The sequence below is a fragment of the Symphalangus syndactylus genome, chromosome 12, assembly GCF_028878055.3.
Source record: "Symphalangus syndactylus isolate Jambi chromosome 12, NHGRI_mSymSyn1-v2.1_pri, whole genome shotgun sequence".
Lineage (NCBI taxonomy): Eukaryota > Metazoa > Chordata > Mammalia > Primates > Hylobatidae > Symphalangus > Symphalangus syndactylus.
In genome coordinates, this window is record NC_072441.2 from 135,127,769 (window position 1) to 135,152,455 (window position 24,687).

Genomic DNA, 24,687 nt, shown 5'->3' on the forward strand with positions numbered 1-24,687 from the left:
TGAGCATCAGTTTCTTCATCTGTAATATGGGGATAATAACTACTTACCTCATAGGATAGTTGTGAGGCTGCATTAAATGAGACAAAGCAATCAAAGCCTCAAGAATAGAGCCAGACACACAGGAAACACCCAACAAAAGTTAAGTGTTGCTATTCAATAATTGCTTTTAGAATATCTACTGCATTTGAAATACAGAGCTGAGGCATATGCTAATATTACTACTTTACATTTGTTAGGCTTTCACATCTATGAAGTGGCTGGCATTGGTATTTTAGCCCATTTTAGAGATAAAAAACTGAATCTCAAACAGTTGCCAGATGATAGAACCAAGGTCTGAATATAGATCTTCTGATTCTAATCCAGTACTCTATACTATATTTACTCTAAACTGTGAAATATGTGTATTTATTATTTCTCTAAAAAGAATACATTAGAGTGGATTAACAAGCTAAAATTTGGTTCTTTGAAAAGTCTAATAAAATGAATAAACTTCTAGTGAGACTGATCAAAGAAAAAGCAACAAGGCAAAGGTAACTAATATTATAAAAGTGAAATGACCATCGTTATATATTTTTTCTTCTTTTTTTCAAAAGCTACCTTTGTTAAAATGTATATATTTTAAAAAGAAGACAAGATGAATAAATTTCTGTAAAACTTTAAAAACTTTAAATGAAATGGAAACTTTAGAAAAATAAAATATAACAAAGTTGACGCAAAAAAAAAGAAGAACTTGACTTCTCATAACTATTAAAGAAATGGAATTAGAAATTGAAAACCTACCCAAAAGAAAGCAAAATCAGAAGGCTTTAGGGATGAGTTTTTTGCAATAATTTAAGAAGAAATCATTGTAACTTAATACAAACTCTTCTAGAAGACAGAAAAAGAGGGTATATTACCCATTTTTATTTTAAGAGGCTAGGATAACCTTGATATCAAAATCTGACAAGGGCATTGCAGGAAGTAAATGACAGACTAGTCTCACTGTTGAGCAAAGTTGCAAACATCCCAAAGACATATTGGCAAGCCAAATCCAGCATTGTAGGAAAACAATGATAATTTATGATGAAGTTAGGTTTATCCCAGGAATGCAAAATTGGATTAACATTAGAAAATCAGTCAAAGTAATTCAGCATATTAACAGATTAAAATTTTTAAAAAACCTTCTCAAAAAATTCAGAAAAAAATTTATGAAATTCAACATGTATTTGTCATAAAACATTGAACAAACTAACGCTAGAAAGCAATTTCCTTAATGTAATAAATAATATCTATTTTTATTTTTCTTTCTTTCTAAAGTACATTTGGATAAAATATCTATTTTTAAAAAGCTATAAAATCATACTAAATGGTGAAATTTGAGAGCTTTTCCTTTGAGACTGGGAATTAGAAAAGGATGCCTACTGTCACCAGTTCTATTCAGCACTGTGCTAGCCAGTAAACAGAACAAGAAAAAAGAATGAAAGGTTTAACATATGGAAAGGAAGAAAGCAAATTGTCTTTAGATGATAAAAATCCAAAATAACATATACATACATTGTAAGAATAAAAAAGTATGGGAAAGTTTTTATTAGAAGATGATTAAGTGAATTTTTATACATTGGGAAATAATTAGAAAATGAACATTTTTAAAGTTACCATTTATAATAGTATGGAAAATATCAGCACCTGTGAATATGTCTAACAAAAGATATATAAGAAAATTTAAATATTGAGAGAAATTAAAAACCTAAATACACACTCTCTTCTTAAATTAGAGGATTCAATACAGCAAAGATATAATTCTGCCCAAATTGACCTATCGACTCAATGTAATTCCAACTGAAATCCCAAAAGGTTGTGTGTCAATATACGTGTGTTCTATGTGAGTTCATGTGAGTATTTGTGTGTAGCTTAACAAACTGATTATAAAACTTATATAGGAACCCCAAAGGCCAGGAATAGCCCAGATATCCCAGAAAAGAAGAACAAGGTGAAAAGATTTGTTCTATCAAATGTTAATATTTATATAACGCCAAAATAATCATGATAGCATAGTATTGGCACAAGGGCAGACAAATAGAACAATGGAACAGAATAGGGATCTCAGAAATATACCACAATAGGCTGGGCATGGTGGCTCATGCCTGTAATCCCACACTTTGGGAGGCTGAGGTGGGCAGATCACCTGAGGTCAGGAGTTTGAGGCCAGCCAGGCCAATATGGTGAAACCCTGTATCTACTAAAAGTACAAAAAAATTAGCCAGGCATGATGGTGTGTGCCTGTAATCCCAGCTATTCGGGAGGCCGGGGCAAGAGAACTGCTTGAACCCGGGAGGCAGATGTTGCAGTGGGCCAAGATCATGCCACTGTACTCCAGCCTATGTGACAGAGTGAGACTCCATCTCAAAAATAAATAAGTAAATACATAAATACATAAATAGATGTTAATGTAGAATAGCTTTATGACTCTGAAGTAGTAAGATATTTATTAAATCAGACCCCAAAAATCACTAATTATAATGAAAAATAATGATTATTAAAATTCAAAACTTTGATTCATCAAAAGATATATAAGCAGAATAAAAATGCAAGCCACAGAGTCGATGTTTGTAATACATACCTGATAAAGGGTTCATGTATTTAAAAAACTTCTATAAATTAATGAAAAAATTAAAATGACAGAAACCCCAAATAAATATGAACAAAATCTTGAACAAGCACTTCACAAAACAGAAATTCAAATGCCAATTAAATGTATAAAAAGCTGCTCAACCTTGTTTGCAAACAGGCAAATGCACACTAAAACCACAAGGAACTACCACTATACATGTATACTAGGTTTGCAAAAATTTTAACGTCTGACAGTTCCAAGAGTTGGTGAGGATGTAGAGCAATGGGAACCTTCAGACACTGTTGGTGGAAGACTTTAGAAGGAGTTGAAGTAATACACATACTATGATAAAATAATTCCACTCCCAATCTCTTTCTAGAGGAATGTGTACTTATGGACATCAGGATACATGTGCATGAATGTTCACTGCAGCACTCTTTAAAAAGTAGAAACATTACTCAGTTCTATTCATATATCTTGCTACTCAGGAAAGAATCTGATATTCATTGACTGAACATGTCTGAAATAATGTGCTGTTAAACCCTCTGTTCAAAGGCAAAGTTCTTTCAGTAAAAGCTGCTCAAGTGTGTAGAGTGCTTAGCTTATGAAACTTCATTTCCTCATTTTGCATTAATTTTTGAAGACCAGAAATGCCATTTCCAAAAATGTTAGTGGACACATAAAAATGGTCAAATGCTTTGTTAAACAGAATGAAGGCCAGGCGCGGTGGCTCATGCTTGTAATCCCAGCACTTTGGGAGGCCGAGGCGGGCGGATCACGAGGTCAGGAGATCGAGACCGCGGTGAAACCTTGTCTCTACTAAAAAATACAAAAAATTAGCCGGGCGTGGTGGCGGGCGCCTGTAGTCCCAGCTACTCGGAGAGGCTGAGGCAGGAGAATGGCGTGAACCCGGGAGGCGGAGCTTGCAGTGAGCCGAGATTGCGCCACTGCACTCCAGCCTGGGCGACAGAGCGAGACTCCATCTCAAGAAAAAAAAAAAAAAAAAAAAGAATGAAATGAGTGTATGTAAAAGTAAAGAAATTAAACCCTAAGAGCAAAATGCCTTAATATCATTGGTGGATCAATGTAGGTCAACAGGAAAAAATGTAATAAGCTTATCTCATAGATATTACCAAAAAGAAATTCTCAATCAAGTTTTAATAAACTTCCTATTTTTCTAGTAAAAACCCATTTCCCACCTTGCCATTCTAAACCAGCACACCTTCTGTCTCATTTATTTTTTTATTTTTTCATTTTATTTTGGAGGGTTGGTATAACTTTTGAAATTTCAATGATAAGAACAAATCTATTACCTGTTGACTTCTTCTCAAAAGGCACTCTAGCCTTTTAGAAAGCCTAGAAGTTTCATTTTTCAAGAACAATCTTACTATGAAAAAAGTAAGACACAAACAATGAGTAGATAAGAAACAAATCAAAGAAAAAGAAGAAATCAAGTGTTCTGGAATATTTGGTAAATTGAATTTGTTCAAAATTAAGAAACCTAAACGTCTCATTGTAAATAGAAAGGGTACATACAAGTCCTTTCATAATATATTGTCTATTTACTCCACAGGCCAAGAAAGGTAAAGGTCTCTTGGGCCTGTGATCAAAGAGTCAACACAGGGTTTTGGTGATGCCGGTAATGATGAAATAAGACAATACTGGGGCAAACACTGTTACGGCCAATGACCTATGCATCCAAGGCAGCTTCTTCAGCTTCAAGTTGGGACAGTCGAGCACCAAGAAGAGGATCTACAATAGCGTCTTGGTACTGGTGGTGACAGAGCAGCAATCTGCCTGAGGCTCTGCAAGCCTATAACATTCTTTTTAACATCCCCAAGCTGGAAACATGTAAAATGTCCATAAGCCATAGAAAAAATAAATAAAGTATGGCATTTTCTTACAATAGAATACTATAGTGCAAAAAAATGAATAAATAATGGCTATATACTATAACAGGAATGAATCTTGCAGACAGTTATCATAAGGCAGACACAAGGTATAAATACTGATTATATTTTTGAAATATGAAAAATAGGGAAGACAACTATATTGTATGAGATTCATAAATAGTTGATAAAAGTATAAAGTAAAGCAAGAGAGTTATTACCAAAATTAGTGGTTACTACTGGGGTGGTAAGGTGATGGGATTAAGGTGGGGACAAGGTGTGCAGAGGCCACTAGTGTGCTGGCATTGTTCTATTTCTTGTCCTGGGTAGTGTTTAGATGTCTATTTACTTTACGACAACTAGGTAAACTGTATGTTTTCTGTATTTTCTAAGTGTTATATTTTATAACAAAATGATTTAAAAGCAATAAGTTAGTATTTTGGTTTTTTTTTTTTAAAAGAAAAAATGATATTTTAATTTTTATATAATTTTTTTTTTTTGAGACAGGGCCTCACTCTATTACCCAGGCTGGAGTGCAGTGGTGTGATCATAGCTCACTGCAGCTTCAAATCCCTGGGCTCAAGCAATCCTCCTGCCTTGGCCTCCCAAAGCTCTAGGATTGTAGGCTTGAGCCACTGCACCCAGCCACTATTTTTACTTATATTTAGATTTTTAAATAATTAATTTATTTTAGTTTAAAATTATACTTAAGTTCTAGGATACATGTGCAGAACATGCAGGCTTGTTACATAGGTATATATGTGCCATGGTAGTTTGCTGCACCCATCAACCCGTCATCTACATTGGGTATTTCTCCTAATGCTATCCCTCCCCTTGTCCCCCACCCACTGACAGGCCTCGGTGTATGATGTTCCCCTCCCTGTGTCCATGTGTTCTCATTGTTCAACTCCCACTTATGAGTGAGAACACGCTGTGTTTGGTTTTCTGTTCCTGTGTTAGTTTGCTGAGAATGATGGTTTCCAGCTTCATCCATGTCCCTGCAAAGGATATGAACTCATTCTTTTTTATGGCTGCATAGTATTCCACAGTGTATATGTGCCACATTTTCTTAATCCAGTCTATCATTGATGGGCATTTGGGTTGGTTCCAAGTCTTTGCTATTGTGAATAGTGCTGCAATAAACATACGTGTGCATGTGTCTTTATAGTAGAATGATTTATAATCCTTTAGCTGTATAGCCAGTAATGGGATTGCTGGGTCAAATTGTATTTCTGGTTCTAGATCCTCGAGGAATAGCCACACCGTCTTCCACAGTGGTTGAACTAGTTTACACTCCCCCCAACAGTGTAAAATCATTTCTATTTTGCCACATCCTCGCCAGCATCTGTTGTTTCCTGACTTTTTAATGATCACCATTCTAACTGGCATGAGATGGTATCTCATTGTGGTTTTGATTTGCATTTCTCTAATGACCAGTGATGATGAGCTTTTTTTCATATGTTTGCTGGCTGCATAAATGTCTTCTTTTGAGAAGTGTCTGTTCATATCCTTCATAACCCACTTTTTGATGGGGTTGTTTTTTTCTTCTAAATGTGTTTAAGTTCCTTGTAGATTCTGGATATTAGCCCTTTGCCAGATGGACAGATTGCAAAAATTTTCTCCCATTCTGTAGGTTCCCTGTTCATTCTGATGATAGTTTGTTTTGCTGTGCAGAAACTCTTTAGTTTAAAAAATATGGAATGCTTCACAAATTTGCGTGTCATCCTTGCCCAGGGGCCATGCTAATCTTCTCTGTATTGTTCCAGTTTTAGTATATGTGCTGCTGAAGTGAGCACGTATTTTTGTTTCTTAGTCTCATAAGTATGCCTAACATTAGTTAGAGACTCAAGTTTGATAATTTGAATGGATTTTTTTTTTTTTTTTGAGACAGATTCTCGCTCTGTCGCCCAGACTCGATTGCAGTGGCCCGATCATGGCTCACTGCAACCTCTGCCTCCTGGATTCAAGCAATTCTCATGCCTCAGCCTCCCGAGTAGCTGGGACTACAGGCATGTGCTACCATGCCTGGCTAACTTTTTTTTTTGTATTTTTAGTAGAGATAGGGTTTCGCCATGTTAGCCAGGCTGGTCTCAAACTCGTGAGCACTTTAAGTGATCTGCTCACCTCAGCCCCGAAAAGTGCTATGATTATAGGCGTCAGCCACTGTACCTGGCCTTGAGTGGATTTTTAAAAGAGAGTCCTAAGTTTGTAAAGCTGAGGTTCCAAAATGACCCAAATTGAGGAGGGGTGTAATATGGAAAGATGTCTATACAGGAAAGAGAGAAACAGACTTGAGTTTAAGTTCTGACTCTATAATTTGTTAGCTTTGCAATCTTGAACAGTTTCCTCATCCATAAAGTGCTGACCCTTTAGGGTTGTGAGGCTGTTCATAAGAGATAAAGTAGACAGGCTAGGCCCGGTGGCTCACACCTGTAATCCCAGCACTTTGAGAAGCTAAGCCGGGAGGATCACCTGAGGTCAGGAGTTCGAGATCAGCCTGGCCAACATGGTAAAACCCTGCCTCTACTAAAAATACCAAAATTAGCTGGGTGTGGTGACATGCGCCTGTAATCCCAGCAACTCAGGAGGCTGAGGCAGGAGAATCTCTTGAACCTGGGAGGTGGAGGTTGCAGTGAGCAGAGATCACACCACTGCACTTCAGCATGGGTGACAGAGCAAGACTCCGTCTCAGAAACAAACAAACTAAAAGAGATAAAGTGGATGAACTCTCAATAAAGGATACTCATCGTATATAACTTTCATAGGTCCCTGGCCAAAGAAGCTAATCAAGAGGCTGATGTCTTATTCCTAAATAGCCAATAATTTATCTCACCATGGAGATTAAAATAGATAAAAAACTTCTCTCTTTTTTTAAATTTCCTGCATGCTCTTTACAAACAGTGAAAAATAAAAATCTTCTCTTGTTACCAAGCTATCATTTATCCATCCCTGAAAGACTGTTCATTAATCCAATAAATATTTATAGGGTACCAATCATCTGTAAGGCATTATAATCTGTGTAGTTCTGGCCATTGTTCATTAAGAAATATGTAGTATTGTTAGAATATGTTCTGAGTTGCAGAGTTAAAATGATCTAAGAAATGTCCTTGAAAGGAAAGTGAAAGACTGTCTTATGAGAACATGTGATAAAGATTTAGAATTTAATTTAAAACTACAAAGGCTTGAAGGAATATGATCAGTCTTCAAAAACTCATGAAGGGTGAGGACAAGGAAGAGGTTTATTCAAATAATCCCGGAATACGAGAACTCCCTTAGAAGGCCTTCCTTGAAGTTTGGGATAAACGGATATTTGTTTTCCTCTATATCTCCCCTACTAGACTGTGAGCTCTTGAAAAGTAGGGACTTTTCTTATTCATGTTTATGTCACTTTTCAAATAAGATCATTTTATCCCGCTAGACCAGGTGTGGGCAAACTTTTCTCATAAAGGGCCAGGTAGTAAATATTTTAGACTTTGTGGGTCATATGGTTTCATCACAACTATCAAATCTGTTAATGTAGCACAAAAGCAGTCATAATATATAAACAGACAGATATAGCTGCCAATAAAACTTTATTTATAAAAACAGAAGGCAGACAGAATTTGACCTACATGCCAAAGTTTGCTGACCCTTGCACCACGGGGATAGGGACTGTCTATTGTGCCTACCATTAAACTCTCAGTGTGTCTGCAAGATTGCATATGAATACTGAATGCTGAATTTTAGAACCTTCAATAGAGGCTTATAGAAACTAAGTCCTTAATATATATTTACAGAATTGAAACCATAATTAAGAGGAAGTACTATTTTACATGGAGGTTAATTTTTAACATTTATGCGGTTCATAAAATTTAGTTGAATCTGTGTATGGCAGTTCTACATAGATTATTTTTAAACAAGCTTTTGGGGGATGTTGCCTTAACTTTTTCATGCTGTTGTATTAGGAAGAACAACTTTGCTCTCACACGAATTGTACCTTGGTGCAGTTGAGATCTGATTGAACCAATAATAATGGATACATCTAATAGGGATAAATAAGTCTAGTGGTACACAGGGCAGGACAACCAGGGTTTAGGGCTCAGGTCACTGAATTTTTAGTAAGCACTAAAAATTTTAGATAGTGTTTTCAGAAGATTATGTAATTTAATGCCTTTTTCTATTTACAGGTTGATAATACACACATTCTTACTTAGCAGGGAAAAGTTAAAGGAGAAAGTTACCATATAGCTCACATTGTTCACACATTTGTGGATCCTATCATGAATTATCAAGTAGAGGAACTTAGATTCGTTTATTCCCAGGGCCAACTGAAACCTTTCCATAAAGCATGTGCCCACAAGAGTTACCTTAATGTTCTCTTCCTGAAGTAAGCTATTATGTTGCTTTAAGTCCAAGTTCTGCCCTCGTTCATATCGAAGCTCATTTTCAGCTGAGTTGCATAGAATCTGGAGCCGGTGCAAATTCTGGTGAAGTTGTTGTACTTCCCTTTGCTGGTTGTATTTTAGTTTTTCTCCAGATGATGGATGCTAAAGCAAACATTTTAAAAGAGAAACACAGACAATTGGAAAGAATATTGGTAAAACATGGGTTCAAGTTGTCAGAACCGGAATAATCAGAATGTGATTATTCACATGTAAATGTTTTTGGAGTTAGCTTATCTACAACACACTACTCTTTCACATTTATGGATAGTCGATACATGTTCATATAATACATGTTATATTAGAGTGAAAATAACAATAAAATTATGTTAACAAAAGCATTTAGGCACAGACAACTTACCTTATTTTTCATATCAATGATAGAAGCACAGACAATTTTAGAGTAAAACACATTTAAAATGGGAAGTTCAAAGAGTCCATATGTTAAGAAGTAGAATGTGAATGTGTGTGTGTGTGTGTGTGTGTGTGTGTGTGTGTGTGTTTGTTGGCAAAAAGAAAGAGGAAATTTAGTAAGAGACCTTAAGTTTCCTTTTTTTTTTTTTGAGACAGAGTCTCTCTCTGTCACCCAGGCTGGAGTGCAGTGGCGCGATCTTGGCTCACTGCAAGCTCCGCCTCCCGGGTTCACGCCATTCTCCTGCCTCAGCCTCTCCCAGTAGCTGGGACTACAGGTGCCCGCCACCACGCCTGGCTAATCTCCTGTATTTTTAGTAGAGACAGAGTTTCACTGTGGTCTCGATATCCTGACCTCGTGATCTGCCCGCCTCGGTCTCCCAAAGTGCTGGGATTACAAGCGTGAGCCACCACGCTCAGCCGAGACCTTAAGTTTCTAGCCTTCCTCATCACTTTCTTTTATTTCCTGATGATTCTTCTCCCATAAACACACTCCCATAAAACACATTCTTTCAAGGCTGAAGAGTATTACATTGTGTACACACACACACACCACTTCTGCAGATATCTCTTTGACATACTGGTTTCAAATCCCTTGGATATATACCTGGAAGTGGAATTGCTGGATCATATGGGTAGCTCTATTTTTAATTTTTTGAGGAACCTCCATACTGTTTTCCATATTGGTTGTACTAATTTACATTCTCACTCACAGCGTTGAAGTGTTCTATTTTCTCCACATCCTTGTCAACACTTACCTTTTGTCTTTTTGATAAAAGCCATTCTAATAGGTGTGAGGTGATATCTCATTGTGGTTTTAATTTGCATTTCCCTAATAATTCACGACGTTGAACATTTTTTCACATACCTGTTGGCCTTTTGTATGTCTTCTTTTGAGAAATGTCTATTTGCATCCTTTGCCTATTTTTAAATTGGATTATTTGTTTTCTTGCTATTGAGTTGTTTGAGTTCCTTATATATTTTGGGTATTAACCCCTTATCAGACGTATGATCTACAATTATTTTTGCCCATTCTGTAGGTTGCCTCTTTACTCTGTTGATTGTTTCCCTTGATGTGCAGAAGCTTTTTAACTTGACGCAACCCCATTTGTCTATTTTTGCTTTTAGAGTCACATCCAAAAAATCTTTGCCAAGAAAAATGTGAAACATTTTCCATAAGTGTCAATCAATGGATGAATGGAAAAGAAAATATAGTATACACACACAACACACATATACACAATGCAAAACTGTTCAGCCTTTAAAAAGACAGAAATCCTGTCTTTTGTCACTACATGAATGAACTTGGAGGGCATTATGCTAAGTGAAATAAGCCAGGCACAGAAAGACAAATACTGCACGATCTCACTTATAAGTGGACTCTGAAAAAGTTGAACTCATAAAGTTGAACTCACAGAAGCAGCAAGTAGAATGGTGGTTGCAAGGCTGGGGAGGGGAGGCATGGAATGGGAAGATGCTGGTCAAAGGGTGCAAAGTTTCAGATAGACAGGATAAATTCTGGATATGTATTATACAGCATAGTGACTATACTTAATGTGTTGTATACTTGAAAATTGTTAAAAGAGTAGAGCTTAAATGTTCTCACCACAAAAAAGTATGTGAGATGATACATATGTAACTTAGCTTGATTTAATCATTTCACAATGTACACATAAATCAAAACATCAGGTTGTACACCACAAATATACAACATTTGTCAATACTCCTGAATAGGCTGGGCATGGTGGCTCACGCATGTAATCCCAGCACTTTAAGAGGCCGAGGTGGGTGGATCACCTGAGGTCAGGAGTTCAAGACCAGCCTGGCCAACATGGTGAAACCCTTAGCTGGGCGTGGTGGTGCACACCTGTAGTCCCAGCTACTTGGGAGGCTGAGGCATGAGAATTGCTTGAACCCAGGAGGTGGAGGTTGCAGTGAGCCAAGATCACGCCATTGCACTTCAGCCTGAGTGACAGAGAGAGACTCTGTCTAAAAAAAAAAAAAAAAAAAAAAAATCCTGAATAAAGCTGTAAAAAAGCACATGTATCAAATGCCAGCAATACACTTTCCTATCAGGCTTCTCCAGTGAAATAAGAGAATAGTCATTTGGATTTTCTACAAAAGGTAGGCACAAGTAGTATGCTGAATAGATAAAGAATTCCATCTTATACAATTCAATAGATAAGATATTCTTAGCGTTTCCTTAGTCCTGGTCCAGTATGCTCCTGTCTACAACTTTCTAAAAAGCCCATGTCACTATTTCAGTTTTATCTCGCTTATGTCCCTAAAGTAACACAGAAGCCCTCAAATCCTGTTAGCTCTCCAAATCCTATTTTGGTTTAGCTAGAAAGGCAATCTAAATACAATCTGCTTTCTCAGAGCTGCAAGATCCCTAGGGAAAAAAAAAAATCTTCAATGGGTTATAATGTAATTATGAAGAAGCCTCACTTTTTTTTTTTTTTTTTTTTTGAGATGGAGTCTCGCTTTGTTGCCCAGGCTGGAGTGGCAGTGGCGCGATCTCGGCTCACCGCAACCTCTGCCTCCTGGGTTCAAGCAATTCTCCTGCCTCAGCCTCTTGAGTAGCTGGGATTACAGGCGCGTGCCACCATGCCCAACTAATGTGTGTATTTTTAGTAGAGATGGGGTTTCACCATGTTGGTCAGGCTGGTCTCCAACTTCTGAAGGTGATCCACCCACCTCGGCCTCCCAAAGTACTGGGATTACAGGCGTGAGCCAGTGCGTCCAGCCACTTTTTAAAAAAATTTCTTCTAATAAAAACCAGGATACATATGCAGAATGTGCAGGTTTGTTACAAAGGTATACGTGTGCCATGGTGGCTTGCTGCACGTACTGACCCATCCTGTAAGTTCCCTCCCCTCACCCCCTACCCTCAACAGGCCCTGGTATATGTTGTTCCCCTCTCTGTGTCGATGTATTCTCAATGTTCAACTCCCACTTATGAGTGAGAGAACATGTGGTGTGTGGTTTTCCGTTCCTGTGTTAGTTCGCTGAGGATGATGGCTTCCAGCTTCATCCATGTCCCTGCAAAGGACATGATATCATTCCTTTTTATGGCTGCAAAGTATTCCATGGCACATATGTACCACATTTCCTTTATCCAGTCTATCATTGATGGGCATTTGAGTTGGTTTCATGTCTTTGCTATTACAAATAGTGCTGCAATAAACATATGTGTGCATGTGTCTTTACAGTAGAATGATTTATATTTCTTTGGGTATATACCCAGTAATGGGATTGCTGGGTCAAATTGTATTTCTGGTTCTAGATCCTTGAGGAATCGCCATGCTGTCTTCCACAATGGTTGAACTAATTTACATTCCCACCAACAGTGTACAAGCATTCCTATTTCTCCACAACCTCGCCAGCATCTATTGTTTCCCGACTTTTTAATGATCGCCATTCTGACTGGCATGAGATGGTATCTCATTATGGTTTTGATTTGCATTTCTCTGATGATCAGTGATGTTGAGCTTTTCTTCATGTTTGTTGGCCACGTAAATGTCTTCTTTTGAGAAGTGTCTTTTCATATCCTTTGCCCATTTTTTGATGGGGTTGTTTGTTTTTTTCTTGTAAATATGTTTAAGTTGCTTGTAGATTCTGGATATTAGACCTTTGTCAGATAGGTAGATGGCAAAATATTTCCCCCTTTCTGTAGGTTGCCTGTTCATTCTTATGATAGTTTCTTTTGCTGTGCAGAAGCTCTTTAGTTTAATTAGATCTCATTTTGTCAATTTTGGCTTTTGTTGCAATTGCTTTTGGAGTTTTTGTCATGAGGTCTTTGCCCATGGCTATGTCCTGAATAGTATTGCCTAGGTTTTCTTCTAGGGTTATTGTGGTTTTGAGTTTTACATTTAAGTCTTTAATCCATCTTGAGTTAATTTTTGTTTAAGGTGTAGGGAAGGGGTCCAGTTTCATTTTTCTGCATATGGCTAGCCAGTTTTCCCAGCACCATTTACTGAATAGGAGAGCCTTTCCCCATTGCTTGTTTTTGTCAGGTTTGTCAAAGATAAGATGGTTGTAGATGTGTGGTGTTATTTCTGAGGTCTCTGTTCTGCTCCATTGGTCTATATGTCTGTTTTGGTACCAGTACCATGCTGTTTTGGTTAATGCAGCCTTGTAGTATAGTTTGAAGTCAGGTAGTGTGATGCCTCCAGCTTTGTTCTTTTTGCTTAGGATTGTCTTGGCTACACAGGGTCTTCTTTGATTCCATATGAAATTTAAAATAGTTTTTTCTAATTCTGTGAAGAATGTCAATGGTAGTTTCATGGGAATAGCATTGCATCTATAAATTACTTTGGTCAGTATGGCCATTTTCATGATATTGATTCTTCCTATCCATTAGGATGTTAGGATGGAACATTTTTCCATTTGTTTGTGTCCTCTCTTATTTCCTTGAGCAGTGGTTTGTAGTTCTCCTTGAAGAGGTCCTTCACATCCCTTGTTAGCTGTATTCCTAGGTATTCTCTTTGTAGCAATTGTGAGTGGGAGTTCATTCATGATTTGACTCTCTGCTTGCCTATTGTTGGTGTAAAGGAATGCCTGTGGTTTTTGCACATTGATTTTATATCCTGAGACTTTGCTGAAGTTACTTATCAGTTCAAGAAGTTTTTGGGCTGAGATGATGGGTTTTTCTAAATATAAAATCATGTCATCTACAGAGACAACTTGACTTCCTCTCTTCCTATTTGAATACTCTTTATTTCTTTCTTTTGCCTGACTGCCCTGGCCAGAACTTCCAATACTATATTGAATAGGTATGGTGAGAGAGGGCATCCTTGTCTTGCACTGGTTTTCAAAGGGAATGCTTCCAGCTTTTGCTCATTCAATATGATTCAACTTCTTCCTGGTTTAGTCTTGGTAGGGTGTATGCAACCAGGAATTTATCCATTTCTTCTAGATTTTCTAGTTTATTTGCATAGAGGTGTTTATAGTATTCTCTGATGGTAGTTCGTATTTCTGTAGGGTCAATGGTGATATCCTCTTATCATTCTTATTGTGTCTATTTGATGCTTATCTCCCTTCTTTATTAGTCTAGCTAGTGGTCTATCTATTTTGTTAATTTTTTCAAAAAACCAGCTCCTGGGCCGGGTGCAGTGGCTCACGCCTGTAATAACAGCACTTGGGAGGCTGAGGTGGGCGGATCATGAGGTCAGGAGTTCGAGACCAGCCTGGCCAGCATGATGAAACTCTGTCTCTACTAAAAATACAAAAAATTAGCCAGGCATGGTGATGCGTGCCTGCAATCCTAGCTACTTGGGAGGCTGAGGCAGGAGAATCGCTTGAACCCAGGAGGCAGAGGTTGCAGTGAGCTAAGATCACGCCACTGCACTCCAGCCTGGGTGATAGAGCAAGACTCTGACTCAACAACAACAACAACAACAACAAAAACAGCTCCAGGATTCATTGATTTTTTAGAGAGTTTTTCATATCTCTATCTCCGTCAACTCTTCTTTGATCTTAGTTATTTCTTATCTTCTGCTAGCTTTTGGATTAGTTTGCTCTTGCCTCTCTAGCTCTTTTAACTGTGATGTTAAGGTGTCGATTTGAGATCTTTCTAGCCTTCTTATGTGGGCATTTAGTGGTATAAATTTCCCTCTTACCACTGCTTTATCTGTGTCCCAGAGATTCTGGTACATTGTCTCTTTGTTCTCATTGGTTTCAAAGAACTTCTTGATTTCTGCTTTAATTCCATTATTTACCAAGGAGTCATTCAGGAGCAGGTTGTTCAATTTCCATGAAATTGCGTGGGTTTGAGTGAGTTTCTTAATCCTGAGTTCTAATTTGATTGCACTGTGGTCTCAGAGACCATTTGTTATGATTTCAGTTCTTCTGCATTTGCTGAGGAGTGTTTTACTTCCAATTACGTGGTCGATTTTAGAATAAGTGCCATGTGGCACTGAGAAGAATGCATATTCTGTTGATTTGGGGTAGAGAGTTCTGTAGACGTCTGCTAGGTCTGTTAGATCCAGAGCGGAGTTCAAGTCCTGAACATCCTTGTTAATTTTCTGTCTCGTTGATCTGTCTAATACTGACAGTGGGGTGTTAAAGTCTCCCACTACTATTGTGTGGGAGTCTAAGTCTCTTTGTAGGTCTCTAAGAACTTGTTTTATGATTCTGGGTGCTCCTGTACTGGTTGCATATATATTTAGAATAGTTAGCTTTTCTTGTTGAATTGTTCCCTTTACCATTTTGTAATGCCCTCCTTTGTCTTTTTTGATCTTTGTTGGTTTAAAGTCTGTTTTGTAAGAGACTAGGATTGCAACCCCTGCTTTTTTTTGCTTTCCATTTGCTTTGTATATTTTCCTCCCTCCCTTTATTTTGAGCCTGTGTGTGTCTTTGCATGTAAGATGGGTCTCCTGAACATAGCACACCAATGGGTCTTGACTCTTTATCCAATTTGCCAGTCTATGTCTTTTAATTGGGGCATTTAGCCCATTTACATTTAAGGTTAGTATTGTTATGTGTAAATCTTATCCTGTTATCATGATGCTATTTGGTTATTTTGCACACTAGTTGATAAAGTTTCTTCGTAGTGTCATTGGTCTTTATATTTTGCTGTGTTTTTGCAGTGGCTGGTACTGGTTTTTCCTTTCCATATTTAGTGCTTCTTTCAGGAGCTCTTGCAGGGCAGGCCTGGTGGCATTGAAATCCCTCAGCATTTGCTTGTCTGGAAAGGATTTTATTTCTCCTTCGCTTATGAAGCTTAGTTTTGCTGGATATGAAATTCTGGGTTGAAAATTCTTTTCTTAAAAAATGTGGAATATTGGCCTCTAATTTCTTCTGGCTTGTAGAGTTTCTGCTGAGAGTTCCACTGTTAAACTGATAGGCTTCCCTTTGTAGGTGACCTGGCCTTTCTGGCTGCTCTTAACAGTTTTTCCTTCATTTCAACCTTGGAGAATCTGATGATTATGTATCTTGGAGTTGATCTTCTCGTGGAGTATCTTAATGGTGTTCTCTGTATTTCCTGAATTTGCATGTTGGCCTGTCTTGCTAGGTTGGGGAAGTTCTCCTGAATAATATCCTGAAGTGTGTTTTCCAGTTTATTTCCAGTCTCCCCGTCTCCTTCTGGTACTCCAATCAATCGTAGCCGAACCCTCACTTTGGAATTAGATATGCCTGTGTTTCAGTCCTGAATCTACTACTTATCAACGGGTGATCCTGGAAAGATTACTTCATCTTCTATACTTCAATTCTCTCATCATAAGATATGGCTAATAATGATTACTGCTGGATGGGGAGATGAGTTACATGCAAGCACTTAGCACAATGTCTGGCACTTAATAAGCACTCAATAATGTTACCCATTACTGTTGATGCTTCCTAACGTTCCCTTAACTGTCTTCATTTTCCATCTGCAAACAACATGGAATGCCTTGATCACCATTCTACCTTCTTGTTTAACCATTATATAACAGCTTTTAACAATTAATCCATAATCAACAGCCTATAGGTTAACATACCAAAACAGAGATACTGTATACAAGAGATGCACCCCAGTTTTACCAAGAGGACAAAGGCCCAAAAGTTTTAGCTTTTTTTGAAGGATGGAAAAACCAGAACAGTAGTTCTTCTCATCTACATTTTCCAGTTCAGTCACTCTGCCAGAGTAGCAATGCAAATTATTTTTCAAGAAAGTCAACTGTTGAAGTAGCTAGCTACTAGACAAGCAGCCAACAAGAGTCTCTATTTGTTTTCCCACCATATAATCCTGGTAGAAAGTTACTGCAGAGCATATACACTCAATCAGGTTACTCGGAACCACATAAAAGAGCAAGGTAAGTACACAGGGGTCTTTTTTTTTTTCTCAGTCAACAGATCTATTAAGCCATTTACCTTTCTTAGTCTTCATTTATTCGTCTGTAAATTAAAGACATAAGACCGGATGATGCCTAACATCTTTTCCATCTTAAGGAATTACAAATTCCTTAAGAATTAAAATAAAATAAATTGGAACTAGCCTTAACTATCCTAATTTTATCAGCTTTTAATATTTTAAAATTTTAAATATTTTATTATTCACATATTTTATTTAATATATTTAATATAAATAAAATATTTTTAAATATATTTACTATAAATAAAATATTTTATTTAATTATTTAAATATTTTATTGTTTAAAAATTTTAACATTTTATTTTAATAAAATAAACATTAAGTACAAATGAACTTCATAAAATACTGGTCCCAATGGCAAGTTCGTTCCTATTGTGGCAATAGAGTGAAGACTACTGGCTAAGAAAATACTTGATAATCTTTGTGATCACAGTGTTCAGCTTCTGCTCAAGCCTCCCACACTGGCCAATGTCCACTGACCAATGTCCATCTGGAGCTGTAAAAGTAATCTCTTCTTAAATATTTGATGTCATGTTCCCCTTTGGTCTTCTGAACAAATTCAGTGACTCTTTTTCCTTTCACAGGTGTATCTAAATCTCCTTACAGGTAAATATTTTCCCTGTTTACTGTGACTTGTCTAGTTTTCAAACTCTGTATCTGAATCCTTTCAAATATATTTTTTAACTTCCTTTAATGCTACTCTTTCTTTTTCTAAATGTATACTTGAATCACTTTTCAAATGTATATTATCAGCCTTCTGTTTACTTATGAGTACAAAGGCCTCCCTTCTGTGGATCTCAAAATAATTTCTGGAAAGTTGTATGTAGGGAAATTTTAATTTGTATAAGAGAGAACCTGTAAAATTGAGGTATAAGAACCAAAATGTGGCTGTAGTCACTATTTTTATTTCTCCTACAGGCAGATCCCTAGTAAAATAGCAAAAGCCATAATTAAAATAATAAAATGTCTGTCGTCTTTTCCTCACTAAAATGAAGTACTCTGTCTAGTAAGCTACATACCAGAAATGGAAAATGTGGTGCATCCTACCATCCCCAAATCCCATCTGGCTAGGGCAGATGTCAACAGTCAATCAGTAATTTTCCTGCTGAGCTTAGATGGAGTTTACGAACATTTTATAATAAAGTGCATCAACTGATGGACTTAGTTCAGATTTTACTTGCTATTTTGTTACTATTCAGGCCATGGTTATAATATTGCTCACAAATGTATATGATAACTCAAAGAGTGTACCTGGATTGTTTGTAATATAAAGGATAAATGCTTTAAGGCGATGGATGCCCCATTCTCCATATGTGGTTTTTATGCATTGTATACCTGTATTAAAACATCTCATGTACCCCATAAATACACACATCTACTATGTACCTACAAAAATTAAAAAATACATATATATGAATGATGGTATTTAAAATGATGCTTATATCCACAGCCAATCAGAGGAAATGAACCCAGTCAGGGCATGTGTTTATAGCACCTACCTGGGCACCACTGTCATCTGAACTATCCCCAGAGCTCTGAGACTGAAGGAGGCTCTGATTTATACGGCTCAGCTCTTCTCTAAGCCTCACAACTTCCTCAGGCTTCATGGTTAACTGCTGTTCTTTTTCTTCATCTTTCATATCTCGATTCTGTTGCGAGCCCTCCTCCTTCTACCCCTCTCTTGGAAAACTGCCCTCCTTTACTGACTCTTCTGGAATTTCCTTCTGCTTTCTTTCTCCTAATTTGGGACTTGGTGCAAATATAAAAATAAAATCTATCAAAATGCTTATTATAGTAGTAGAATCAGGAGAAAAAAAAGCTACAAGTCAAGACAGTGTTGCAAACAAGATTTTCAACCTGAATTCTATAGCACAGCAGTCATCTTACTCTTAAAAATAAACTTTAAAAACGTAAGTCAGCCAGGCATGGTGGTTCACGCCTGTAATTCTTCCTTTGGGCTTTGAATTTCTGTTTCCAAAATTGGTTCATTAGATTCAGGATCTTTACAGGTATTTTCACTTGTAATTAAATTAGAAGGTGCAGTTTTTCCCCCTACAGTAAAATGATTTAATTGTGCAAATTATTGTGAAAGCTTCAAGACCTGCAAAATTAAGTGAAAAGACAAATATTCTATTTTGCATACTTTTATATAGCTGTGAAAAAAGCATACTGATTTCATTAAATGCTTAACTATTGGCTTATATAATATAAAATGACATCCTAATTGAAGTCTGATTCCAACTTAATTTAATACTTTGCAGTTGTTACATAACGTAATCGATTTTTTTTTAAACCATAGGTGTAAGGGTAAATTCCTTTTTTTTTTGTTTTTAAAAGGTATTTTCAGTCTCTGGGGTTGGGTTCTCAGAGTGCTGTTTAGCATTTGTTTACACCTTTTAACAAGCACAAATATGTGATCTACAGAGTTTTACATTATTACCACACATTTTTGTTTTCAAGTTTTGAATGTACTTCATTGATTCATAAAAGCAGTAATATATAATAAAAAGCAATAACATATTGCTACCAGAAAACATTAGAAAGAATATTAGATATATCTTACAGAGATATCTTCTATATCTATACAAATATTAGATGTATGTTACAGAGAAGAATTTTCTTCCATAGTGGTTCTCAAACTGCTATGATATAAAAGCATCAGCTGAAGAATTTATTAAAAATGCAGTCTTGGCCAGGTGCAATGGCTCACATCTGTAATCCCAGCACTTTGGGAGGCCAAGGCAGGCAGATTGCTTGAGTCCAGCCGTTCAAGACCAGCCTGGGCAACATGGAAAGACCCTGCCTCTATGAAAAATTAGCTGGGCATGGTGGTGTGCACCTGTAGTCCCAGCTACTCAGGAGGTTGAGATGGAAAAATGGCTTGAGCCTGGGAGGTGGAGATTGCAATGAGCCGAGATCAGGCCACAGCACTCCAGCCTAGATGACAGAGTGAGACCCTGCCTCAAAAATAAAAATAAAAAATAAAATATTTGTTAAAGAAAATGCAATATTGTAGCCCCTACCCTGAGTGAGATTCACTATCGGTGGTCTGGGGGGGAAATGGAAATCTGTACTTTAAATAAGCCTCCCATGTAATTCTGCAAGTAGAGCCTTTGAGAGTCGCTGCCTTTTGTGATTTGGCAAACAATTTGCTCAGTCTTTTTGTTTTGTTTTGACAAACAGATTCTAAAGATTTCCTTTCCTGAAAGGTTACTCTATATCTTCATATAAAATGAAAAAACATTTTCTTCAGGGAGTAGAAAGGATGGGTGGGGAATGATTCTAAGAAAGGAAGATGGGCTAGGCGCAGTGGCTCATGCCTGTAATCCTAGCACTTTGGAAGGCTGAGGTGGGAGGACTGCTTGAGGCCAGGAGTTTGAGTCCAGCCTAAGCAACATAGCAAGACCCTGTGTCTGTACCCAAATAAACAAACAAATAGAATGGAATAAAAAATAAGAAAGGAAAATGGATCCCCATCAAAGTATTGTGCTAAGGTAGACAATAGCCTGCCTGATTCATATCCTGAGGCTGTCTGAAAATGCAAAGCTTCTACATGTTTGATTCTAAGAACACAATGGACTTAATTATAAAGATCAATTTAAGTTTACTTTAAGAGATCCCTTTGGTTTCCTATGCCTTTTCAATTCTCTGAAGAGAAACTACAGTGTGTAAAATGGATTAAAATCTCATAAAATCCATATAATCTCATATGGACTATAACCTTTCTAGGGGAGAAGGTTGGTCTTGAACTAGTCCTTTCAAGTTGGGAAGATATAGATAAGAGACCACAAATAGCACATTTTAAGCATAGGGAGCAATATGGTCAAAGGCACTGACGTAGAACTGAATATACAGTAATTTGGGGGAAAGTAAGGAGGATGATTTCATTGGAATAGAGGCTACAAAGTAAGGAGCTGCAGAAATAAGGCAAGATTGCAGGAGTTTGAGACCAGCCTGGCCAACATGGTGAATCCCCATCTCTACTAAAAATAGAAATATTAGCCAGGTGTGGTACATGCTGCAACCCCAGTTACTCGTATGGCTGAGGCATGAAAATCACTTGAACTTGTGAGGTGGAGATTGCAATGAGACAAGATCGTGCCATGGCACTCCAGCCTGGACAACTGAGTGAGAAAGAAAGAAAAGAAAGAAAGGAAGGAAGGAAGGGAGGGAGGGAAGGGGTGGGGGAAGAAGAAAGCCAGTCCTGGTGGCTCACATCTGTAATCCCAGCACTTTGGGAGGCTGAGGTGGGCAGATCATGAGGTCAGGAGTTCAAGACCAGCCTGGCCAACATAGCGAAATCCTGTCTCTACTAAAAATACAAAAAACTAGCTGGGCGTGGTGGCAGGTGCCTGTAGTCCCAGTTACTCAGAAGGAATAAGGCAAGATTGAAGGGAGAGGTCAGATTATAAAGGAACGTAAAAGATAATTTTCTTAATGAGCTTGCATTATTTTTGTAAGCAGGAAAAAATATTCCAAAATGCTACTTAATCAGTAATCTTTGTGGTCATTGTAAAAATGTAAACATTACAGATAATAAATGTTAGTCTCTTAAGAAGTAAAGAAAGGCGGCCTGGCAAAATAGGGAGACCCTGTCTTTATTAAAGAAAAATTTTAAATTAGCCAGGTGTGGTGCCATGTGCCTGTGGTCTCAGCTCCTTGGGAGCTGAGGCAGGATAATCACTTGAGGCCAGGAGGGGGAGGCGAGCTATGATATTGCCACTGCACTCTAACCTGAGTGATAGACAGACCTCATCTCGAAAAAAAAAAAAAAAAAAAAAAAAAGGATAAAACAGTGGAGTTTAGATTTGATGTTATAGCAAACTGAAAGCTGCTAAGGGTTTCTGAAGAGGATGGTGACACTAACACAGAGCATTTTCTAGGTATTCTGAATTCTCACATGACAAAGTAGTGTATCTCTTAAGTGAGTAGAAGCTTTACTCTTTATAACAAAGAAAGTTAAAGCCATCAGACCCTCCATGACATGGATATTGTGGAACAGGACCAACTCTGTTCCACAGACTTCTTCCTACCAAAATTATATCTTAGTGATGTAGCTCAGTTTAATAATCAGCCATGTTTAAGTAGCATAAGAATTAAGCTGATGGTTCCACTTTCTGATTGAGGCCTTAGGCTAGGGTAGAAAGAGCATAGGCTGAGAATCACCACGTAACTTGGCAGCAGTCTGATATCCCTGGGCCTTGTTGTTCTTATGTGTAAACTGAAGGAGTTGGCCTACATTATCATACTCCTTTCAGCTCTGAAATTCTGTATGAGTCTAGATGTTGTAACCCAAACAAAATGACAGCCTGTAAAATGTGGGCTTCAGCAAATACATACAACTTCTTTAGCAAGACTATCTTTAAGTCTAAAGCACTCTATATTCTGAAGAAAAACTAGAATATAATTTAAAAATCAAAGATTCAAAACAGAAACTTTTTTTTTTTTTTCTTTTTTTTTTTTTTTTGAGACGGAGTCTCGCTCTGTCGCCCAGGCTGGAGTTCAGTGGCGCAATCTCGGCTCACTGCAAGCTCCGCCTCTGGGGTTCACGCCATTCTCCTGCCTCAGCCTCTCCGAGTAGCTGGGACTACAGGCGCCCGCCACCACGCCCGGCTAATTTTTTGTATTTTTAGTAGAGACGGGGTTTCACTGTGGTCTCGATCTCCTGACCTCGTGATCCGCTCGCCTCGGCCTCCCAAAGTGCTGGGATTACAAGCGTGAGCCACCGCGCCCGGCCCAGAAACTTTTAATGAATAAAAGTTTGATGAGAAACATAACACATAGTCTCAAAGTATCTCCCCACAAGATATTTATGAATTGCAAAGGCGAAAGTAATAACTTTGTAGTGGAGAAATCCAGTAGACAGTACCTTAACCAAATGATCCAAGTTAATATCATGAGTAATAGAACAAAAAAATGTCATGTCTCCTGATAAAATACACTGAGAAGGATACAACATTATCTCTGTAGTATGGGTAATCTGAATTATATTGTGAGAAAACATCAGACAAATCCAAATTAAGAGACATTCTTCAAAATCAATGGTCTTGTTATGCACCGCATGTTTGTGTTGACTCAAAGCTCATATGTTGAAAGCCTTACCCTCAATGGGATGGTATTAGGAAGACCCATTGGCAAGTAATTAATTCACAAGGGTGCAGCCCTCATGATCATAGTAGTGCCCTTATGAGAAGAGACAGGAAAGAGCTTGCACTCTCTCTCTCTCTCTGCTGTTGGCCATGTGAAGATACAATGAGAAGACAGCTGTCTGCAAATCAGGAAGAATGCCCTCACCAGACACTGAATATGCCAGATATGCCAACATCTTGATCTTTGCTTTCCCAGCCTCTAGAACTGAGAGAAATAAATATTTGTTGTTTAATCTACCCAGTCTATTGTATTATGTTATAGCAGCCCAAACTGACTGAGACAGTACTCTTTGAAAATATCAAAGTCATGAAAGACAAAGACAGACTGAGGAACTTTTGCAGACTGAAGGAGCTATAGAGACATGACAATTAAATGCAATGTATGATCCTGGGTTGGATCTCAGACTAGGAAAAAAGTTATTCTCTTGCTATAGAGGGAAATCATCGGTAAAATCTGAATATGAGCTATAGGTTAGATAATAGTATTGTGTCAATGTCAATTTCCTGATTTTGAGACTTGTACTGTGGTAATAGGAGATGTTATTGTTTTTAGTAAACCCACATGGAAATATTTAAGGGTAAAGGAGATTATGTCTCCAACTTACTCTCAAAGAGTTTACAAAAAACCTACCTGTGTGTGTGTGTCTCTCTCTCTCTGTGTGTGTGTGTGTGTGTGTGTGTGTGTGTGTAGAGGGAAAGAGAGACAATGATAAGGTAAACACGATACCATGTTAACATTTGGAAGAGTGAAAGTATATGGGAAGTCTTTGTACTTTCATAATTTTTTCTGTGAGTCTGATATTATTTCAACATAAAAAGTTTAAGAAAAAAGAAGACCCAGATTACCAGAAGAGCAGATCTGGATCTCTTCATTTTATATTATATTCTTCTCATTTCAGCTCATCTGTTGTTAACTTTTTCAATTATATTTTAAAAGGCCTGGTCCTTTAACTGTACAACATGATGATAACTTACCTTGCTGACAAGGTCCCACAAAAAAGGCTTAGTTGTATATTATGCTCTACATATCTACTCTCCCAGGTAGCAAACCCTGTGTTCTGGACCTTTCCCTCCCGTGTCACATGCTATCTGATCTATGTCCCAATCCCTCAGCAACCTGCTCCTGATTTTCTGGGGTAACTATACATAGGTTAAATTAGGCTTTGATTTAGTTATTCACCTTACATATGGTGTTAAAATATAGCCTAATATATTTTAACAGCTGTATTCAAGACTTTGCTCCTTAATCTTTAGTCTAAGTCAAAAGAGTGATTGAGGAAGGGAATTTTCAGCCAGGAGGAGATAGTGATAACCTAATAGGTGGGACTTTAGAAATTATACAGGCAACCTTTCAGTCTAGTATTGGACTAGA

The 24,687-nt window shown here is 37.6% G+C and overlaps 1 protein-coding gene and 1 non-coding gene across 2 annotated transcripts in view; both read right to left on the reverse strand.

The window, feature by feature from the left end:
* Positions 1–24,687, reverse strand: part of CCDC30 (coiled-coil domain containing 30) — a 143,630-nt gene that overhangs the window by 84,797 nt on the left and 34,146 nt on the right. Inside the window, exon 5 of the mRNA XM_055255695.2 lies at positions 8,826–9,005. Coding sequence (XP_055111670.2) covers positions 8,826–9,005 — 180 coding nt within the window. The remainder of the gene's footprint in view (positions 1–8,825; positions 9,006–24,687) is intronic.
* On the reverse strand, positions 6,169–6,275 carry LOC129469277 (U6 spliceosomal RNA). The gene has a single exon (XR_008652971.1). It is a non-coding gene; the product is annotated as a U6 spliceosomal RNA (small nuclear RNA).